General features: G+C 41.8%; 1 protein-coding gene across 2 annotated transcripts in view; it reads left to right on the top strand.

The window, feature by feature from the left end:
* Positions 1–20,778, top strand: part of spata5 (spermatogenesis associated 5) — a 155,448-nt gene that overhangs the window by 110,284 nt on the left and 24,386 nt on the right. Inside the window, exons 16-17 of one of the 2 annotated variants that reach the window (XM_036127385.1) lie at positions 17,937–18,101; positions 19,619–19,716. In XM_036127385.1, coding sequence (XP_035983278.1) covers positions 17,937–18,101; positions 19,619–19,675 — 222 coding nt within the window. In that variant the 3' untranslated portion in view covers positions 19,676–19,716. Of the gene's footprint in view, positions 1–17,936; positions 18,102–19,618; positions 19,717–20,778 lie in introns of those variants that run through there. The other variant, XM_012879217.3, reaches the window with a different exon arrangement.

The raw sequence follows: 20,778 nt of genomic DNA, 5'->3' as shown, positions 1-20,778 counted from the left end.
TTTTCTTTGGCTCTAGGATTAGTACCACACTGTAAAAAGTTTCTAATTTAAGGTAGAATTGTGGCACTAAAAATGTATTTTCATACATTTCATACGGATTTTCCATGGCTCAGTCATTTTATAGCCTGCGCCAGATCCACATAATAAGCAGATAAAAACCCCAGTGCAGTGAGATCAAGTTGGGTTTTAATTTGTTTTCTGCAGAAATGCAGGGTTTGAGCCCAATCAGTTTAGTTGAACATGTAGCTAAAACCTGCAGAGTATGATTTATTGTCTTCCTTGTTTGCGCTGGGGAACCTTACAGGTCATGTTTTATTCCCTACCCAATCGTCTAGAGTCAACTAAAGGCCAAAAGGATGACGAGTCTTACTTTAGATAACTCTGATCCTTTTGTCCAGTCATTCCCAACCAGTTTCTCACAGCTGATCATAATATGCTGAAGATACAAAAAAAAGTAGGTGCAACTGTCTGGTTCTTTGCTTGACTAGTTCAGATCAAAGATCACAAGTGGGATTCCTCAGGGTCTGTTGTTGGGCCTCTCTTATTTAATATCTATTTGCTATTACTTTTATGTGTATTTTTAAACATGGAGATTCCTGAAGTGCTTTTTACACTCATGCATTGTGCCCGATGCTGAAAGGTTACAAAGTATTGTTTGTGCTAGAGCTTAAATAAAGACAAGAATTTATCTGGTTCTTTAAACCTGTTGGAATCATTTACTTAACATTTCAGCTGTGGGACAAAAATATGACATTTGAAATCTTGTTTTTGGTGGTAAAGGAGCTAAGAATAATCTCAGGTTAAAAATTATACATAAAGTCTGGATTACATACATATATACTTGTTGCAGAGGCACCACACATTTGGTATACCCATAAACAATCATATGGTCTAAAGCTGCCAAGATGTTTAACTCTTTTTTTCATAACAGAAAGTAGTTGAACCCAGTTAAATTATTATTATTATTATTATTATTATTATTATTATTATTATTATTATTATTATTATTATTATTATTATTATTATTATGTTTTGGCATTGGTATTAAACTTGCAGTGCTGTTCAGACATCCATGAACCTTGCGCATCCCCGAGTTGTTCTTGAATATCCTAACAATTATCATTCGTCTAAGTTGTCAATTTCAGGTATTTGAAACCATCTAAACTGGTTTTGAAATTGATAAAGCAGGCTAACATTTTCCTTCTGGAATTACTCTGATCCATCCTTAAGAAGAAAACAAGTTGAAATCCATGATTCACGTTCATAAGCCAATTAGACATGTGTGCATTGAGGAGTATATGTAAATGTTTGTCTCACACTGTGAGACCTGAATGAGAAATATATTTTTTTTTATCTTCATCTCCTTGCACTTGAAGGCTGTTCGTCATTAACATTTTACTAGCCGCCATATTGCTCTAAGCCAGAGTTCAGCAGTATTCTGCCCTCATGTTGGCTGGTGTTAATTTCTCACTGTTGAGATAACTTTACGTTATTGCCTCATTCCTGTCTTTGATATATATATATATATATATATATATATATATATATATATATATATATATATATATATATATATATATATATATATATATAATATGCTTCCAGCTCGTAGGCAGGCAAAGTTTGGCTGGAACAGCTGGTTGCCTTGGCAGGGCTTTTGCCACAGCAGCGGATTGGAACAGGAACTGGCCTATCCATATCAGTCTGCAGGCAGGATCTGGGCCATGCCTTGTGTTAGCAGATTATCTGATTTCCATTCAGACGACTCGGGTATCGGCCCCACTCCTCCGCTCTCTGGAAAAGCGACCCCAGCCAGCCTCTCTCTGAAAGCCCCCAGAGCCCTCCTCTCTTCTCCCATTTCCTGTCTTAATTACGCACTCCTTTGTGCTGTTGTTTTTTTCCCCTTCTCCTCCTCTCCTGCCTCTCCTTCTTCTTCTCTTGATCCCTCATCCCCCCCTCCTTTCGGTCTGTCTCTCTCTCTCCCTCTCTCTCTCTCTCTCTCTCTCTCTCTTCTCTTTTTTGAAGAGATGAGGACCAAGATTTTGAAGTTTGAGGGCTGTTGCAGGGACTGTCCTTAGCTCTCGCCCCCCCCACCGCCACCGCCGCCGCCGCCCACATCTCAGCTCCCCTTCTCCCTTCCATCGTCTCTCCACCTGAAAGGAAATACTGTGTTTTCGATGCATAAAAGGCTTGGCGCTGTCAACAGGATGAATCCACCAGGGCCTATTGAAAACATACCCTGAGCTGCAGCTACAGTTTCTCTGTAAGGGAAGAGTCAGAGAGGAGGAGGAAGGTGGATGGGTGAGTGAGGGAGGCAGCTGGAAGGGATTACTGTGCAGTTTCATAGGCAGCACAATTACAAACATACCAAGTGTTAACTTGGCTGTGTAGCACAACACCGACGATGATGCTCAGGCTCGGGAATTGGGACATGCGTTCTCATTTTTTTTTTTTCTCCCCCGTCTGCAGTGTTTATATGCATGGGAGTGGAATGTTTGAAGTGGTGTTCCCAGCTGTGCATAGTTACACACACCTCCATTGATCCCTCAGCAGGTAAATTAAAGCCCTACGCTGAAAAAAAAAAAAAATCAACATGTAAAAGTTGTAAACACAATGAGCTTGTAAACCAAGACGTTCCCTCTCCTATGACAAAAAAAAAAAAAAAAACGGGTTAGTCGCCATTCTGATCCCGATCCGGTTACCCAGCCGGGGCATTGAGGCGAGACCAAGAGAGGGTGACCTTGTCTATGGCGAAATCTGACACAGGTTTTCACATGCTGGGTGGGGGATTTTTTTTCTTCTTCTTCATTTCCCTTCCTTTCTCCCTCTTTCTCTGCCTTCTTATCTCCTGCAGGAGGTGGCTAATTGGGCTGATGTTGGAGATTACATTTAGCGTGCAGCTCTTATTATGTGCAGTGCAGTCATACGTAGAAGTAGATATGGTTCGGCTGTAACCAACGTTTTAAAGGCAGCCACTTTAAATTGTTCTTGGGAGCCACAAAAATGTTGGGAAATACAGTTTATTCCTGTTTTGTTTTTGTTTTTTATAAATGTCACGGCTCCTGTTTTATTAGTTCTTATGTCAAATGTTTCAATGCTATACTTAAAATCACAAATAAACATTGGTGAAGTTCAAGATTGGTTAATGGAGAAATACATAACGTTTATGTAAAGCATCAGTCATTTTTTTTCTTGTAGCAGGAGGATCTGTCTTTCTGGATTTTTGTTGGCCACATCTTTTTGGTTCTGCAGTCCTAGCTCCCTGCTCTGAAAGCACACACAGCCATTGACCGAAGACTAACTTTTATGATTTGAGGTACAAATTAATTCATTAAGAAGTGTTTATGGTTGTATGTTTAATGCAGTACTATGATCTAAACGAGTCTCCAGAAAAATAATACATTTTAAAGGCATGTACTTCTACGGTGTCTTGCAAAAATTCCCCCTGAACTTTTTCACACTTTCTCCTGTGACAACCAAAACCATGAATGCGTTTGATCGGGATTTTAAGTTAAGAACCAACACAAAGTGGTGCATAATGGTGAAGTGGAAAGAAAAAGAATACATGTTTATATTAATAGTGATCTAAAAAAATCAGCCTTTCCTATTCAAAACTTTGTTGAACCAGCTTCCTTTGCAGCTACAGCTGCTAAATCCACATTTAGACATTTATTTCTGCCTATTTATCTTTGCAAATTGCTCCAGCTGGGTCAGGATGGATGGGAACCATATATTTTCAGTCCTGCCATGGAGTCCCAATTGGAATTAGGTTGTGGACTTTGACTAGGCCATTCTAGCACAAGAAAATCCTTTGATCTAAACCATTTCATTGCAGCTCTGGATGTATGTTTTGTCCTGCTGGAAGATGAACTGCTGCTGCCGCAATGTCTCACCTTCATTCCCCTCTTTTTCTCAACTTCATTGGTTAATGTACTGCCACAACTATTAGTAGCCTAATACTATTCAAACACACAGGATTTTATGCTTGCTGTTTTTCTGTTTATAGAGCAACAAATTAAAATAGCTGATCATTAACTGCACACCACTCTGCAAAACCTGCAGTCGACCAATTAACTTGTTAGTTTAACAGTTTGCCAAAGATAATTTAAAACTCTGCCAACTTAATAAAAGTGTCAATAATAAAGATTTCCCTTTATACTCCCACTGACTGGGGAATCTGTCTCAGCGTTTAACCCATTCCTTAGGGAGCTCTATGCTGCCAGCACCGAGGGGAGCAATCTGTGGTCAAGGGTGTTGCGCAGGGACCCAGAGTGACAGACAGGGTTTTGAACCGGCAACCTTTGGGTCCTCTCCAAGATGCCAACACCCAGCTCTCTAACCACTAGGCTCCCACTCCCTCCCTGATAGAAGATGTTCCTATATTTTCCAGGCAAATGTGTGTTTTTTTAAGCGACAGTAGAGTAGTACCCATAGTTAAGCCAGCTGACCGGCAGCATGCAGCAACGGGGGGGGGGGGGGGGGGGGGGGGGGATTGCTTTAAACTGTCAGAAGACAGTTGTTAGATGACAACAATATTTTTCTTGCTTTCTTAGCACTGTAACTTTTTAAGACTTGTACCTTTATTCCACCACTGACTCCTGACAACTCGACCTTTCTGTAAAAACTTTAGTTTCTGTTGTTTTGCTCCAATTAAGAATATCGTCCGACTCTTTCTCTCTCGGTCGTTCTTTGTGTTGTGCACCGCTGAGGACACACTCCCATATTAGATTGAAGAGGCACACGCTTCCGCTTTCTCGCTCATGCTTGTCCCATCCCAGGATGAGGGTAAACAAGCTAATGTTTAGATTTCGTGGAGGTGGAAACTGATCTGGCCGCGTTGGTTCTGTCACTCAGCAACATGGCTGTTTGTGTTTTCCTCTTCGTCGAGTATTTGCAAGTGGCAACATATGTGACCGCTCGGTTTTCCTACGCCTTTTGTCGTGCCTTTGATTGTATTCCTACACTCATTTTTGGGAGATAGGTGGTGATACCGATGCCCTGTGTGAGCTCAGCCCAGAGCATCGTGATTGTATTGTTACCTGGGAGACGCTAAGGGTATTTATGGGGAGGTTGTCATGTAGGAAACATGATTAATAACATAATTTTTTATCGTTAGGCCACACATAACTTCAGTTTAAAATACCAATGATGATGCGCTTAACCTTTTTTGTGGGAATTCAGCTTTTTTTGTGGTAATTTAGAGAGTTTTTCTCATTTAAAGAAGCAATAATTAAGTTAATAGGAACTAAAATTACATAATAGCCATGTGGAAAAAGCCTGAAAATTTTTTTTTATTTAAAGTTAAAGTAGAAAGAACTGTTATTTGACAGACTCAAGGAAGTTGATGATTTAATTTGTTGCAAATAATCTCCGAGGTGAGAGGAAAATGCTGCTATGGTCCATTTTGGGTGAAGGGTGAGTCTCAGGCTCTGTTAAACCTTTCCAAAGCAGTAATCCCTGAATTCCTCCTCTTTTCTTTCCTTTTCTTCCATCACTACGTGCGGAGGACGACAGGGCCTGTCAGAGAAACACAAAGCACTCAGGATTGCGTGTTAGAAGCCGCCTGAATGGCACCAGGCCTAACGAGAGCCCGGCAGGGACCCCGAGGTGGGCCTGGCACCTGCGGTCTGTCTCACCGGGCAAGAGGGGCTTCTGTGAATGTGTGTTATGATGGGAAAGGTTGACGTTTGTTGGAAAAAGATGTACAATACACCTTTAGAAAGGATTGTTGCGTTATTGTATTATTGTAAATGTAAGCAAGTTGTAAGCATTCAGAGTCAAATTCCTCGTATGTGTGCACATACCTGGCTAATAAAGCTGATTCTGATAATTAAATAATGTAGAAATGCTCACTTTAAAAATGTTAGCATTACTTCAGGGTTGGAAAGCAAAAATATATTTTTTAGGAATCAGTTGTATGCAAATTGCTAATAAACTCACGCAAGCAAAGACCTTAAACGTTAACCATTGCATTTGCATTTTGGTATTTCTTTGCCCTAAACTCAGTCATATTAAAGTTTATCTTTCAATAAGTAACCCTCTGTAAAAAGGTGTAATATATGTTGTGATGGTGGCACTCTACTCTTTTTTTTAAACAGAGGTTTAATTATTGGTCTGAGGGATATTAATTTTTTATGTTTTTTTTTTTTATTAAGTTGACCTTGAACTGACCTTTGTATGTTTGAATATTGTCCCTTTAGGTATTTAGACTTGCTAACTAAACATCAGAATGATGAGGAGAGAAGATTTAAGTGAATTGGACCAAAATGTGGCCTTAATAAAGTGGCTGGAGAGTTTAGGAGGTAACAAGTAAATATTAAAATTGAATGTGTTTCTGCCCCCCCCCCCCCCCCCCCCCTACCTCTCAGTCTTTGGAAGCTAGAGACTCTGTTTGATAAGATCATCTCTGAAGAGATCCTGAATGGGGATCTATTTTTTAACCGTTTTATGCACATATTGATGCTGTTCCACGTCAGCTGCACAACCAATCCCTGTAAAGTCCTTAATAGGACTGTTTATTTGCATATGAGGGTAAACCAAATTAGAAAGACTTAAACAGATGTTACTTTTTCACATCACAGGCACTTACAGTATGCTCCGAAGGAACGCAGTGCTGTAACGAAGGAAGCGGTCGCAGTGCCAAACGCATAGTTAGATGAAGTGTTGTTGGAAAAATGCTGATCACTGGTCGTTTCTGCTGATTTGTTCGAGGCAGCAGCTCGACAGGGTGCCCACAGGCTCTGGGGCAGATTATGGAAACCAGACCTGGCGAGTTTATGCCGAAAGCAAAGGTCCTGTGGAGTTAAACTGCGAACTGCGGACAGCTCACAGGAAACGCCTCTTTGTTAAGCAAACATACATGTGTTTTATGGCAGCTACTTTACTGCGTTTTTATTTTGGGCTCCAATGAGTCGACATTTCAACATGGCCTCGGGCTAATTTCCTCTGCTTTTCTTCACCTTTTTGGGTGGACAACCTCCTCCTTAGACATGCACACACAGCATCTCTACCTTCTCCCATCAAAATATATGGTTTTTTTTTTTTGGCTTTGGCCAATTTTATTTCCGTAGAAGTGTGAGGGCCAGCCATTCACTGTTGTTTTGACAGATTCGGGAACTTTACTGCAGCCTCCAGGGCAGCTGGAGGGGCGGGAGGCCCTCACCTCCAGAGTCTTCACCCTTCCGCCCCCAGACTCCCAGAAGGAGCAGCAACACAGCTGCCGTTGAATCTTCTCGCCTCCCTTCCCTTCCCTTCCCCTCTCCTCAGCCCCTTCACCTGGGGGGCCCTCAAACGCACACAGACACCATGAAAGGTAAAAGAGGTGTGACATCTGATTCTGTAATGAGCGTATTTGCTCAGCCGTGCTATGAATGCGCGCTCTCTCGTACGTAGGAACACACATTCCACTCAGATGTGTTGAGGTTTGGAGCCCGACTCCCCGCTGGGTCCACACGTCTTCTTTTTTTTTTTTTCTTCTTCTTCTTTCTTTTTTACAAATAAAACATCTGAATTCCTGACACTCTAGGACTTAAACAAACGCCCAACTAATTATGTGTTAAAGGAAATTTTTGTTTTGTTTTATTACAGCTTCTTTTCAGTCTTATTTTCATAACGGTAACGGCACACTCCCAAACTTAATTGCTGAAGTCTCAAGAGCGAAGCGGAACTGAAAAAAATTAAATATTTCTGGCAAGAAACGAAGCATTTAATCACACAAGGCCTCGTGCAAAATTTAAGCTTAGTTGATTTATATATATATATATATATATATATAGATAGATAGATAGATAGATAGATATATATATATATATATATATATATATATATATATATATATATATAATATATATATATAGATAGATAGATAGATAGATAGATAGATCTATATATATATATATATATATATATATATATATATATATATATATATATAGATAGATAGATAGATAGATAGATAGATAGATCTATATATATATATATACAGATAGATAGATAGATATGTATAGATGTATATATAAGATGATCACGTAAATGGATAATATTTTGGACGGTTTCGACTTTTTAATGACAATATGAGGATAACTTTAACTTTTAAGTATAATTTGTCACATTTTTCACAGTTTCCATGCTCATGGCTGAAACTATAGTGTTTAAATACTAGCATACAAAAGTGTTGTTATACAGTTTTATCTGCTTTGGTTCAAACGCAACCATAGTCGTGTAAAAGACGTCATTTGAAGTGTTTTCATCATTTCCATAAAGATTCAGAGGCGGCTAAAATCTTCCCAGAACACAGCATAAAAAGTCTGCACACCAAATGAGACACTTTTCCAGAACCTTTAACACATTTAATGTGACTTATTAGCTGTGCAACTCAATGAAACAACTAAAAGCAGCTTTTTAGGTTTGTATTTGTCATCCTGAGAGGTGAAGTTCATCTTTGTTTTCGGCTTTCCGGCCTGGAGGTTTTTGTCCGGTATTTGGATTCATGCTCTGCGAGAACCCAGAAGAACGGTTCTTTTACCTGGAGGCTGCAAGAACAAGGAGACATTTCTCTTTGGCCAGAACACTTCATACTTCGCAAGAACTTAAGTGCTGAACTCTAGGGAAGTCTTCCTAGGTCCCTCCCACTGCAGCACACCCACTTCATGCTTCTTAGAAACCAGGCTAGATAAAAGATGCCATAGGTACCAAACCAGGACTGCCAGAACAGAATGACAATTCTGTTCTGGCAGCCCTGGGAGGGAGAACAAATTCATCTTTTCTTGCATTTATTGGCCTTAAGGCCCCATTTTTAGCTGAACTAAAACAGCCACAATGTATGAAGCTGCCACCACCATGCTCCACTGTGGCTATGATGTTTGGTGGTGCGCGGTGTTATTATTTTTCTTCGTGTTTGTTTTTTACAGAACGTACGTTGCAGAAATTCCTTCAGATTTTTTATTGTTGCTGTCGGTGTTTTTTGCAGCCTCCCTGGCCTGTTTTCTCTTCGCCTCTTGATCGATCCTAAAGGGATCTCCTGTCCTTCATGGTGCTACTATTGCACCACGGCTGTCTTCGATGTGCTCCACGATTTATCTAATTCCTTGGAAATTATTTTGTGCCTTTTAACTTGAGCTGATACGTTTGGACAGTCATTGATGTTTTGGAAGCTCCCTGCAAGCCATGGCTTTATCTTTGAGAGGCAGCTAAGAAAATATCGATAAAATCCTACGAGAACGGCTAAACTTTATTTTTCCGAGACACTTTAAATGGTTGCAGGTCTGCACTGACTCAGATTGAATCCTGACCCCAGGTAGAGGAGTGCGTGCTCAGTTATGCAACATTTTAGTCTGTTTAAATAAAGTTAAACAGGGTAACAGTCACATTAGATGTTCTAAAATGTTTTTTTTTTTACATCGCAAAAACTCAGCTTTTTTTTTTTTTTTTTATCTATATTTTCTGATCTGTGTTTAGTTGGAAAACCTTTTTGGGAAGCGGTGGATAATCCAGCCTCGGAACGAGCTGCGTTTCAGCGCCAAGTCTCAGAGGTTTCCACTTGTTCCCGTGGTGCTTGCTTTCTTTTTAAGACTTCACATCTTGACTTGCTCCTGGCTGCGCGGAGCATGTGGGGCTGCAGTGGGTTAACAGCGCCAGAGTTATTTGCTTCTTGGACACGGTGGCCTCGCCTGCCGGATGCAAGTTTGACTCAAGGGCAAAATCCAGAGTGAAAGCCTCTCATGTTTTTGACTGGTTGCCAACTCCGGTCTCTCCCTCTCCGTCGCTCTCAGGCCTCTCGGCTCTGCCGTCCCCTCCCCTCCCCTCCGCCTGTGATTTACTCTTTCTCTGCTCGTTCCTCCTCTGATCCTCTCGCACATCAGAATCGGCTCTGACACAAAGCAGACTCGGTGTCCCTCTGCAGACAGCGAGGCCTCATGCAGAAATTATGTCATCTCATTGGAGCGATGTGCTCTGAAAAAAACCTTCGATGGCCGTTGTAAATCTTATGTGTGGAATTCAAACCGAAGAGGAGAAGTGAGCTCATGGCGTGTTTTTCTGCACAGGAACCTCAAGGGGCCGCATGCACGATCCGTATGACATTTCCCAATAGTTGATGTTTTTAATTACAGCTTTAATTAAAGGCAGCGTTCCTTATAATGAAAAGAAAATACAGAATCTTCCGATTCTCAGGTTTTACACTGAGATGATCTGATTGGTATCAGGTCCTACATTTATTTCCATGAGACCTGAAGTGTTCAAAAACACGCAAAAATATTCTGCTCTGTTTTTATTTATTGAAAAGAGATAAAGCCAAAATGGGAAACTAGGTGCACCCTATGATTTAGAACCACCTTTTGCTGCAGTAGCTCTATGTAGATGTTTTCTGTGTGACTTTATCAGATTTTTTTCCCTCTCGTGGCCTTTTATTCATGCTGATCAGACAGGATAGGGAGCAGAGAGAAGCAGAGAAGACATGCAGAACAAGCTCCTGGGGTCAGAAGTTGAACCTTGGACGGGTGCGCCGAGGACGAATGGCCTCCAGTTATGGACCCCGCTCCACATTGCACCCCGCTGGTCTCACGTGTGACTCTAAGGGAATTTGGGGGAACTGCAAAAAAGCCCATCATGCTTCACAGTTGGTGTGAGGCGTTTGTGCTTTTCTCCAAACATGCAAAATGGCCAAACATCTCTAATTAGGTCCAAAAGGGTGTTTTCCTGTAGTCTAAATGGCCAATCAGACGAACAATATTCTGTTTAGGTGTTCTCCTTCAACCCATCCAAACACACCATACTCGTTCAGTGACTTTCTAGTTGTCCTGCCGTGATCTTTAACCTTTAACTTGCTACCCGAGGCCTGTAGAGTCTGGGCTGAAGCTCTTAGGATTTTTAAGTATCTCAAAGTTTTGCAAAGTCTGACCTGGCTGGTACATCAACATCTGGGGAAATTGGCAGCTGACTTACCCGTTGTGAAGGATTTCCTTCAAATCCTTCCCAGATGGTTAAACAGAGAGGCAGAAATGGGGAATTTGGATCTTCTCTGTTGGTGAGCGTCAACCGGCGGCCCGCGGGCCACATCCGGCCCACCAGAGCTTTCCATCCGGCCCCCAGAATGTTTCTAGATTCAGGAATAGCATAGTGAAGACAAAAATGTAATTTATGAAGGGAAAACCTTTTCCTTATGCCCTGGTATCAAAACCCTAGGCTTAAAAGAGGGTGTATGTTGAAGTCTTTTTATCTTATTTTACATGAAAGTCATTATTGACCCACTGTTGAGGGTGTCTAATCTCTGTGATGAAAACATATTCGACACGCATCAGTTAAATGCCGCTGTGTGTTCGTACGCTCAGCCCGGGGTGTGTTTTATTTAAAATATTGCTCGCCATGACAGGAATGCTTCATGGTAAGTAGCATGGAAAAATAGCATTTTTTCCTTTTTCTGCACAAGGTGACGGGAACTTTTTGCACCCTGGTGAAAGACAGGAAGCTTCTTGAGAAACACAAACACGGCAACTTTGATCTGGATTAATGAGGAAAACCGGAAAACAGCCGTTTGTGTTAAAATGTTTAGCTTTTTCCTATAAAGGAGATCCATCAAGGAAGAAGCCTGCCACCTTACAGATGTCAGCTGCCAGCTTTACAAATTGTCCAGAAGAGTGGAAAAAAAAAGGCTGTTATTAACTCGACAGGTGCTGCGTTGTGTCAGCGTTTAGTCGCCGCCCTTCCCTCAAAACCTCCAAAGTCATCCCAGACCTCGGTGACCTCTGTGTGAGCTTTCGCTTCCCATTGTGCGGCGTGTGTTTTTATTTTTTTGATTATCTTTATTTTCTTTGGCGTGAGCTCTGCACGAATCCAACGCGGCCCATCTCCCGAGTCGGCATGACTCACGGCGGCTTGAAAGGATTGCAGACTGACAGGTTCGGAAACCACATGCAGCGAATGCCTTCAGGCGGGGAGCAAAGTCAACTCACGTCTCCCCAGGCGGCCCGCGCTGCTCAGACAGCCTGTTATTACGTTGGCTAAAAAGCAGCGGCGACGATCGGGCTGAGATTCTGCCACGTCCGGCGCCTCGGACCGCGTTCGCCCCCCCCATTTGCCCGTGTCGTCCTGATGTAGCGGCGTCGTGCTCGGGGCTAAGCGGGAGACACCTGAATGGCGTGGGCGTCCATTTGTAAACAGCCGGCAGACGCAGCTCGGCGGGTCAGATAGAAGCCGGCCAAGAATGCGCCGCAGGAGCAGCAGCGCTCCCAGCAGAAGATTCCCAGCATTCCTGGGTGGTTAATGAGGGGCACTGGCCTTCACAGATAGGAAGTCGTCTGTCATTAGGGGGTGATCACTTCTTGAGGAGGATTGCAATTCCTGGAATGATTACTGTTGTTATCGGCAGTGAAACTTGGCGCAGAGACTATTTTCCCTTTTTTTAAATATTTTTTTATTTCTCTTGCTGGGTTCAAATGGCCGTTTCCTATCCCAGCACATCACGTTTAATAACGATTCTTCGTTATATCACCACATGCGTTGTTGTTTCACCCAGATTTTGGGACGAACTTCAGCGTCGACTTTAAGCCAGTTGGTATTTCTTACCTGGGGGCATTTCTAATTACTAATGGCCCGTGTGTAATGGTGCCTATCATGTCAGTGGTGCAATGAGCTGGATGCAATCCGTCATGCAGACTCATGTTAAAACAACGGGGAATTTGTTGAACCTGGAGTTGTCTGTGGGGATTTGCTTCATCTCACGCTACTTATCTGCGTTTGTTTGCAGGGTTTTGGTCTTCCAGCTCCTTTAAGTAGGCTCTCTTAATTCCTTTCGGCTATTTTTGTCCTTTTTTCCCCCCCCCCTCCTTCCTCTTCTTCCCTCCTGCCAGTCGAGTCGAAGCTTCAGGTGGAGCGATACCGTTAAGGTGGTGGTGGTGGTGGGGGGGGGAGCCCATCAACGCTTACCCGACATGCCAAGTATTTGTCTTTCAGGGTCCCCCCATTACCTCCTCCTCCTCTTACCCAACGCCACCGCAGCAGCCCCCGGATCCTTGAGAGCAGGAAGTGTATGTTGTTAAGTGATGGATTGGCCCCGTGCTCTTGCTGAGAGGGAAGGGGGGGGGGGGAGAAAGGCCTTTCTTTCTCCTGCAGGGCAGTCAGATGAGTTTAGCAGTCTCAAAGCTGAGGCCTGGGCTCCACTCTCTGGGAGCGCTGCAGGCTCGTCTCCTTCATGTTAGGAGGGAAATAACGGCTCATAAAGCAGCAGGTTTCACGTTGAAACTGAACAAAAAAAAAAAAAAAAAAGGAGAGACTGGAAGGACCGATTTGCGTTTGTTTGTTTGCACGCAGGCGAGCGTACGTGCGTGCACGTCTTTGTCAGAATGGCTGGAAGTCTGCATTCTGCGCGCGCCGTTCTGCTGGAGGTCAGCAGGTTTGTGTTGGCATGCAGCCGGCAGATACTTCCAAAGCGGGCAACTCAGGAAGTGTCCCTGGCACGTCCTCCGCATAATGCAGCACGCTTCACTGCTACCGGCTCAACTTGCTGTGACAAACAGGCTGAAGTCCCCACTGCACCCGGTTCACCTCCACCACGCTCTTTTCCTTTTTTTTTAACCTCCATTTTACCTTTAGCAGCGGGACCGTCGAAAATTGTAAACCCAGTCAAGTCTGGAATCCTTTGAGTTTTTATTTGAAAGATCTTTCCAACCTAGTTCTTATCTTCCACCCATCTTCATAAATAAATAGCATTGCTGTTACTTGATAAGGGACGGTTCCCCAGCTGCTTCCAAATAAATCTGTGGAATAATGCAAAGGCATGCAAAACGAGAATTTCCACTCGTGATCCATCGCCGGCTTGTCAGCCGTGGCCCTGTTGTGGTTACCAGAGCCTAGCTACGGTTTCCGTCGCCTCGTGTTCCACAGACACACAGGAAAACCAGCAGATAAAAGGCAGGCGAGCTGCCCATCGCCTCTGTTCGCTGGAATTAGTTTATGTGGAAAAAAAACAAAGCAAGCTCTAAAAAGCCGGATTGTTTTTATCGGCTTACCGTATAAGTAATTTCCCTCTGGGATTATTAAAGTATGTCTGATTCTGACCTGCAGTGCATTTTGGACGTCTTGTTCCTGTGGGTCCATGATTTCTGCAGTGAGATAAGACACCCGTTTCAGCTCCCACTGTATTCTGCTAACTACCACCACCCCCAGGCTTACGGCACAAAGAGTAATGGTGTCAATTAACAAATTAGCAATTGCATAAGCACTGTAATAACTACCTACATCGAGTACAACGTTACACAAGCTAAGGAGACTAATTCATACTCAGTGGTGGGGTGACGAGAGTTAAGCAGTTTTCTTGAGAAAACTAAAAATCCTGTTTCTGTGTCTTTAATAACTGCAGAATAATACATTTTATATCTATATCTATCTATCTCTACATTGCATCAAAAAACTAAAATTTTCAACGTTATATAATCTGTTTTATTTAATAGCAGAAATAGTTCCTCACGCTACTAAAATAATATAACACTGACGCATTGTAATAATGTTATATCATTTATTTATTGTTATGTGCATTTTATAGCCATGCATGTGTGAGAGAATACATATAGATACTGGTTATTTAATGCACATCAAACTAAAGGCCCCACACAGAACATCGGGGAAACCCGTTCCTGCAACATTGGCGCTGAATTGATTATAATTAAGCCGCATTTTCCTGACTTGTTTTTACATCTTTCCTTCATTCCCACTGTTTTCTGCTAGTGTTAGCGCACCGCAAGCTAAAAGAAGTGCACGTCTGGCCAGATGTTTAACTGGTGAGCAGCGTTTGAGCGCACGATACCATGTGATCAGTGTGATGCAATATGTAATGCAGCTCTAACCTTAACTAAAGCATAAATCACTGACAATCTTAGACTGCCATCTGAAAGTTTGGAAGGTTTTGACGAGATGTGTTTCTTGAGCCATAGCTCCACATACCCTGAATGATAAATGATTAGAGCTTTATCATTAGAGTTTAGCCAGGTTTAATGCATGTGCAGCACACGGAGCACACAGGAGGACCCGCCGGCTTTCTGCTCTCTAGGAATGATCCGGTTGTCATATCTGACAGAAAAGTCTTCAGCCATTTTCACTTCACTGATGATTCCCATGAAAGTCGATTAACCAACAGCGGAATAAATTCTTCACATATTTTAGAAGACGGACACGAGACTTAGGAGAGGGATGGAACCTGCTTTTTAACTCCAGACTGCCCAGCTGATCGCTCTTATCAGTCCAGCCAAACGCTGGAGCCTCAAAGCGTCGCTCCCCTCTCTGCCCAGACGTTGGTGGATGTCTGAGATTCACATTGTTATCGCTTGTCCACAACCGTGATGCATGTGTAAAATAGGTCAATATAGGTTTGGTCGAGTAGCCAGAAATTGTACTCAAGTGGGAGTAGCATTACTTAAAGTAAAAAGTCACTTTTATGTTGAAAATTAAAGAAGTTGAGACGGCCTCAGTTACCCATAATTGTTTTACTTGATATATATATATATTTTTATGTACCTGCCATTTAATCTAATGTATCTCTGTTTAATGTGTAACTTTGCTGCCTCTTGGCAAAGACTCCCTGGAAAACTAGGTTTTTAGTCTCAATGGGATTTTTTTCCTGGTTAAATAAAGGTTAAATAATAAAAAAAAAAAAAAGTACAAAACGTATTATGAAAGTTGGCGACGCAAGTACCGATTTCTGATTTAATATTTAAAAATGATGTGATCATACAGACACAAATCTAAAGTTATGTACAAATTCTGGTATTTTTTAGACTAAAATAGGAAAATATACAAAAATTACATGATTACAAATTAACACATTTAGGCAGAATAAATGCTTTTCTAAATATTTTTTTTAGCATAAAACTAATGGAACCAGTACTTACAGCAGGTACATACAGTATGTTAAAACAGTGCTAAGTACTTCGAATAACAATATCTACCATATACTTTATGTTCGCTTGACCTCCAAATGACTCAATGAGCTCAGCAGATAGAGAATAACATTAAGACAACAAATCTGGTGTACAAACAAGAAGTCTCACTTAAATATAAACTGTAGCTGTGTGCCTCTAGTGCATTTTTAGTCAAAATAATATTACTCAAGTAAAGGTTAAAAGTACAGCGCAGTAAAACTACTCCTAAAAGTAAATTTAATTTAAAAATGTACTCATGTACTGTGACTGAATAAATGTTACTAGCCACCTCTGGTTGCTTTAATGTCGTGCTTTGCTCTCTCAAAGCATGCTTGGCTTTATCTGGGGATGTCGTCACCATTTTCCAGCTCATTCTTAATGCCTCAAGATCTCGTTGAGCCCAGAATTATTCATACCCCTGGCAGATCAATATTTTCCAATAGTAAATGAGAACAGACAAATCTCAAAAGATAATCAACACATGCAAAATGAGTGCGTATCTTAAAAAGAATAATGCATGATTTCATTTACATTGCAATAAAAAAGACATGTAGGAAAATTATTTATACCCTTATAAATGCTGATCATCTTTATTTCATGTTTCCACTGCGGTTTTGATGATTTATTAAGTCTTTGAGTCTGAAAGGCCTCTTTGCCATCACCCTAATTATCCCTCTGCTGCCTCCACAGATTGTCTAACAGTTTCAGGTTTGATGTCTGGCTGAGCGCCTCCTAAACGTTAATATTATTACAGGTCAAAAGATAAATGTCTGTAAAATGAAAAGATTCATTTAAAGCTTAATCTGCTAGTGCTAAGAAAAGTTTTGGGTTAAACTATAAGCTCTAAAACGTTAATAGATGCCAGAAGTTGGCTGTGTGTTTTTTCATAGAGGCAGTATAGAGCCCGACTGAGCAGCTTCCTTGTTTCCAGTCTTCAGCTGATCCTGATGGTTGGCTCTCGTGCATCTCTAAAGGAAAAATGGTCCAAACTTGAGTTCACCTTAGTTGTGACGGCACCAACAAAACTGCTTTTGGGAGGCTATGGTCTGCACCTCAGTGAGGAAACCAGTGTCCCAAAGATGATGCTGACCCTCGGCGTGCAACTGTGACTCGCAATGATTGAAATACATTTGTTGTACCTTCCCTCGTTGTCCATCTACTCTAGAGAATCCCACACCAAGAATTTTTTTTATTTTTGTAATGCACGTTTATTCCGAGCTGTTGATAATACGGTAAAAAGACGAAAACTCAAAGCTGTCACTGCGTGTTTGACTCATGAAGGACTTGGTAGACTTGTAAAGCAGCCAACGGCAGCAGAATGATGCATGAAGAGGAGCTCAAAGGCTGCCATTCCAGTTCCTCCAGCCCACACTGATCACTTCTGACGTGACCTCCTGCCTGGCTTGCGTCTGCATGTATCTCCTGCTTCGTCTCGGCCGGCCCCGCTTTGGCCCCGATGTGGCCTCTCTGGCCCAGATCCAGCGCCTTACATCCACTGACTCTTAGAATCGGTTGATTGTTTGTCCGTCGCTGCTCAGACTCCTCCAGCGTTCGGTTGCATTCAATTAATAACCAAAAACAAAACAAGATAAAAAAAAAAAAACTCCTGCAGCTACCACGCTTGTCAGAATGCATTCCTCACCACAGCTTGTCACTTTGAGGCTGAGGACGGCGAAAGTAGACGGGCCATATTTGTCTGTCCGGCTGCAGAGGCGCCTGCCACCTAATGACGTCTGACAAGCGAGACGGCGGCGGCTTCGGGTGCTCAAGGACTGTTTTGGGGTCACAGAGATGTGATCTGTAGGAAGTGGAGGCTTTATCAGATAACTTGGACATTGTCTCTGTGCTGAAAATGCCGGTTGCACTGTTTGATTCTCAGGCTTTTAGCTCTCCGAGTCCAAGTTTCAGTTTCCACCTCTTCGCCGTAGCAAGCGAGCACTTTTTTAGGGCAGTTCAGAACGTTCTTGTGGAAATAAGAAAAAAAAGAAGTAAATGATGAACCGTGTTGTTTTTCTTCCTGTCTCTCAGGCTCTGATGCGTCCAGGCCGCCTTGACCGGATTGTCTATGTTCCTCTTCCTGATGCTGCGACCAGACGGGAGATATTTTCCCTGCAGTTCTGTAAGATGCCCGTAGCAGAGAACGTTTCCCTCGATGAGCTCGTGGCTCGGACCAACAAGTATTCTGGGGCAGAAGTGAGTTTTTCTACATACATTTTAATTAGGAAAAACAGAAAAGTATAAAATATTGTTTATTGGAAGAAAACAAATTTATATAGTTCAGATTTATGGCTTTTATTAATTACTTTAAGTCCCAATTATTGATTATAGAACATAAAACTACACTGATTTTTAAAAGCAGAAGTTAAGTTCCCGGGTTTGTTCATTAATTCTGGGTGAAAGTTTAACGGCTCTTCTTGGCATAATTAGTTTGTTTGTTTCCTGGCAAGGACTTGACTTTAAAGCATTATCCATACATCTTCTATGGAGCTGAGGACTGTTTCATCCACTTAAAGCTGGAATGTGTCAGAGTCCCCACTGGACACAGTTTGATGTAAAGTTAAAGAATTTGATCGTGGTCCTCATTCCTCATTACACCATCAGCTTGCAACATTACAACTAGCCCTGAGCCAGCCCTGCAGTATGACGCTACCACCACCATGCTTTACAGCTAATAGTGTTATTAGGGTGGAAAGCCTCATCTAGACTCATCCCAACAGATTTATCGCTGTTGTTGCCAAACACCTTTGGTGTCTCGTCCAGCCATAACATTTTCTCTGAAGGCATTTGGCAGGTCTCTGACGAGGACATCGGTGTTCTAGCAGTTTCCAGTTCACAAGGCTCTTGAACTTTGTTAGTTTTCCCAAAACTTGTACACTTGTACGCCGGTTCTGAAACCTGCAGTTGTGTAAAAAGTGGCTTTCAAAACCTTCCCCAACTAGTGTTAATGTACACTTCTCCGTCTTAGATCTCATCTCAGTTCCTAGACTTCCTGGTTGTTCTGGGATTTGGCCAATCTAAAGAGATCTGGCAAACCGATCCTTTATTTGCTGACAAAGTTACTTTCCTTGCAGTCGCCCCTCATGACTACCTACCAGAAGTTATAAGTAGTCTTTTCAAGTTAAGACATTCTCTGCAGTATCTTCTTCAACCCTTATAGAAATATTTAGGACAGTGTATGTACATATTTTGGCCTGTCCGTGTGCTTTTGACCCTATGTGCATTAGAGAAAATCCATGATAATTGCAGACTTATGCAGCAGAACACCATTTTAGAAAAGCCCTTGCAGCTGTTTGTGGTATAATTTTTCTATACTTTATAAAAATGGTTTAAGTAAATCCATATGAGCATGACTGAAGGCAGAACATAAACATAGACAATGAGGTCTGTGAACAAAAAAAAATGTGCTGGGCAAAAATACTAAAAAAATAATATAACATTTGGGGAGGTGGAAACGTGGCAAAATTAGGATTAGACCACAAACTCTAGATAGGCATGCTGAGATAAAATTTTAAGACTTGGACGATCATTAAACGGCATACATGATTAGTTTTTAATATTGTTCGCACAAGCTTATCAGTTTAGAACTTTGTCGTTCTTACTTTGCCTACAACAACTGATATTTGCGGTTTTTTTTTTTTTTTACTCTTCTTTCTTCTTAAACTTTTTGCTTAACAAGAAAGCAGATAAGAAATTATTTTTTTTCGCTGCAGAGAGACATTGGTGTGCTTTTCCATGAGGTCTGCGTCGGGTCTGTGCTGTGTCACTGAACGCCCTCGTGATCTCACTGTGGACTGGGAGGAATCGTACAAACATTCCTTTGTGTGGAAGATTTGTTTCTCTGTGTTCATCTGCCACGTGATTCACATTGTGCCGAGCAGAGAAACTGCTACTGTCCTCCGTCAAAGACGAACCTCGAGAGTCAAAGAAGCTGGGAAAAGTTTCAGGAAGAATGCATCAGAGTTTGGACTATACACACACATATATATATATATATATATATATATATATATATATATATATATATATAATATATATATACATAAGAAAGCTGTTCCTGTCAGATCGTTCTCTTTTGATGCAGATGGCCGATGTTCTAAGAGTTTACTCAACGCTCCCGTCTTGTTTCTTTCAAAGAAATCCTGTTTATCCCTCATCCTGAAAACGAGCTATACTTCATTCTTTGTTTGACATGAAAGGCATTGCTTTAAAATATGCAGCGTGTTTGCACCTAAACATAAATACCCACTGTATGTTGAGACTTCGGAGGTCACGGACATGAAAGAAATGTCATGCAGGTCCTGAGACAGATATGCGCAACGACCGCGTTTAAGCACAGTCGGCTGCTCTGGAGCCTTTTTTTGTGAAAACACAGATTGCACTGTCGCAGCGATTGTTTCACTTAGACATGTTTGTCAGTGCAGCTTCGGAAAGAGAAGGGGAAAAAAAAAAAAGCGATGCTTTCTTGCTTCTTTCATGTGACTCTCTGACACAAAGCAGGACCAAAGCTTGTTTTGAGCACGGAAACAGATCCTTAAATAGCCTTATTTTGAATATACACCGTTGTATAACATTTACACCAACCAGCTTTTCCCAGAATCACAGTGCAAAGCTTTCATCATACAGCTTTTTTTGTTGTTGTTATACGTATTGCATTCAAATATCTAAGAAGGACGTGTGCAGCAATATCCAGTGGATTTCTGATTTTTTTTCTGCAGCCATTTGTTTTGTTAGATCTTCCTATCCTGCTCTCCTGTAGGATCCAATCTAGTTTCTTTGGGGCTGTGATTCAAGCCGATCCCACCCATCCGTGCTCTGTAGCCACATAGAACTAGCAATCTGGTCAAGCGTCGGCACCGGAAAGCCCAATATT

Source organism: Fundulus heteroclitus, chromosome 23, assembly GCF_011125445.2.
Source record: "Fundulus heteroclitus isolate FHET01 chromosome 23, MU-UCD_Fhet_4.1, whole genome shotgun sequence".
Taxonomy (NCBI): domain Eukaryota; kingdom Metazoa; phylum Chordata; class Actinopteri; order Cyprinodontiformes; family Fundulidae; genus Fundulus; species Fundulus heteroclitus.
The sequence above is the reverse complement of the archived record's forward strand: the minus strand, read 5'-3'. Positions and strand labels throughout refer to the sequence as shown.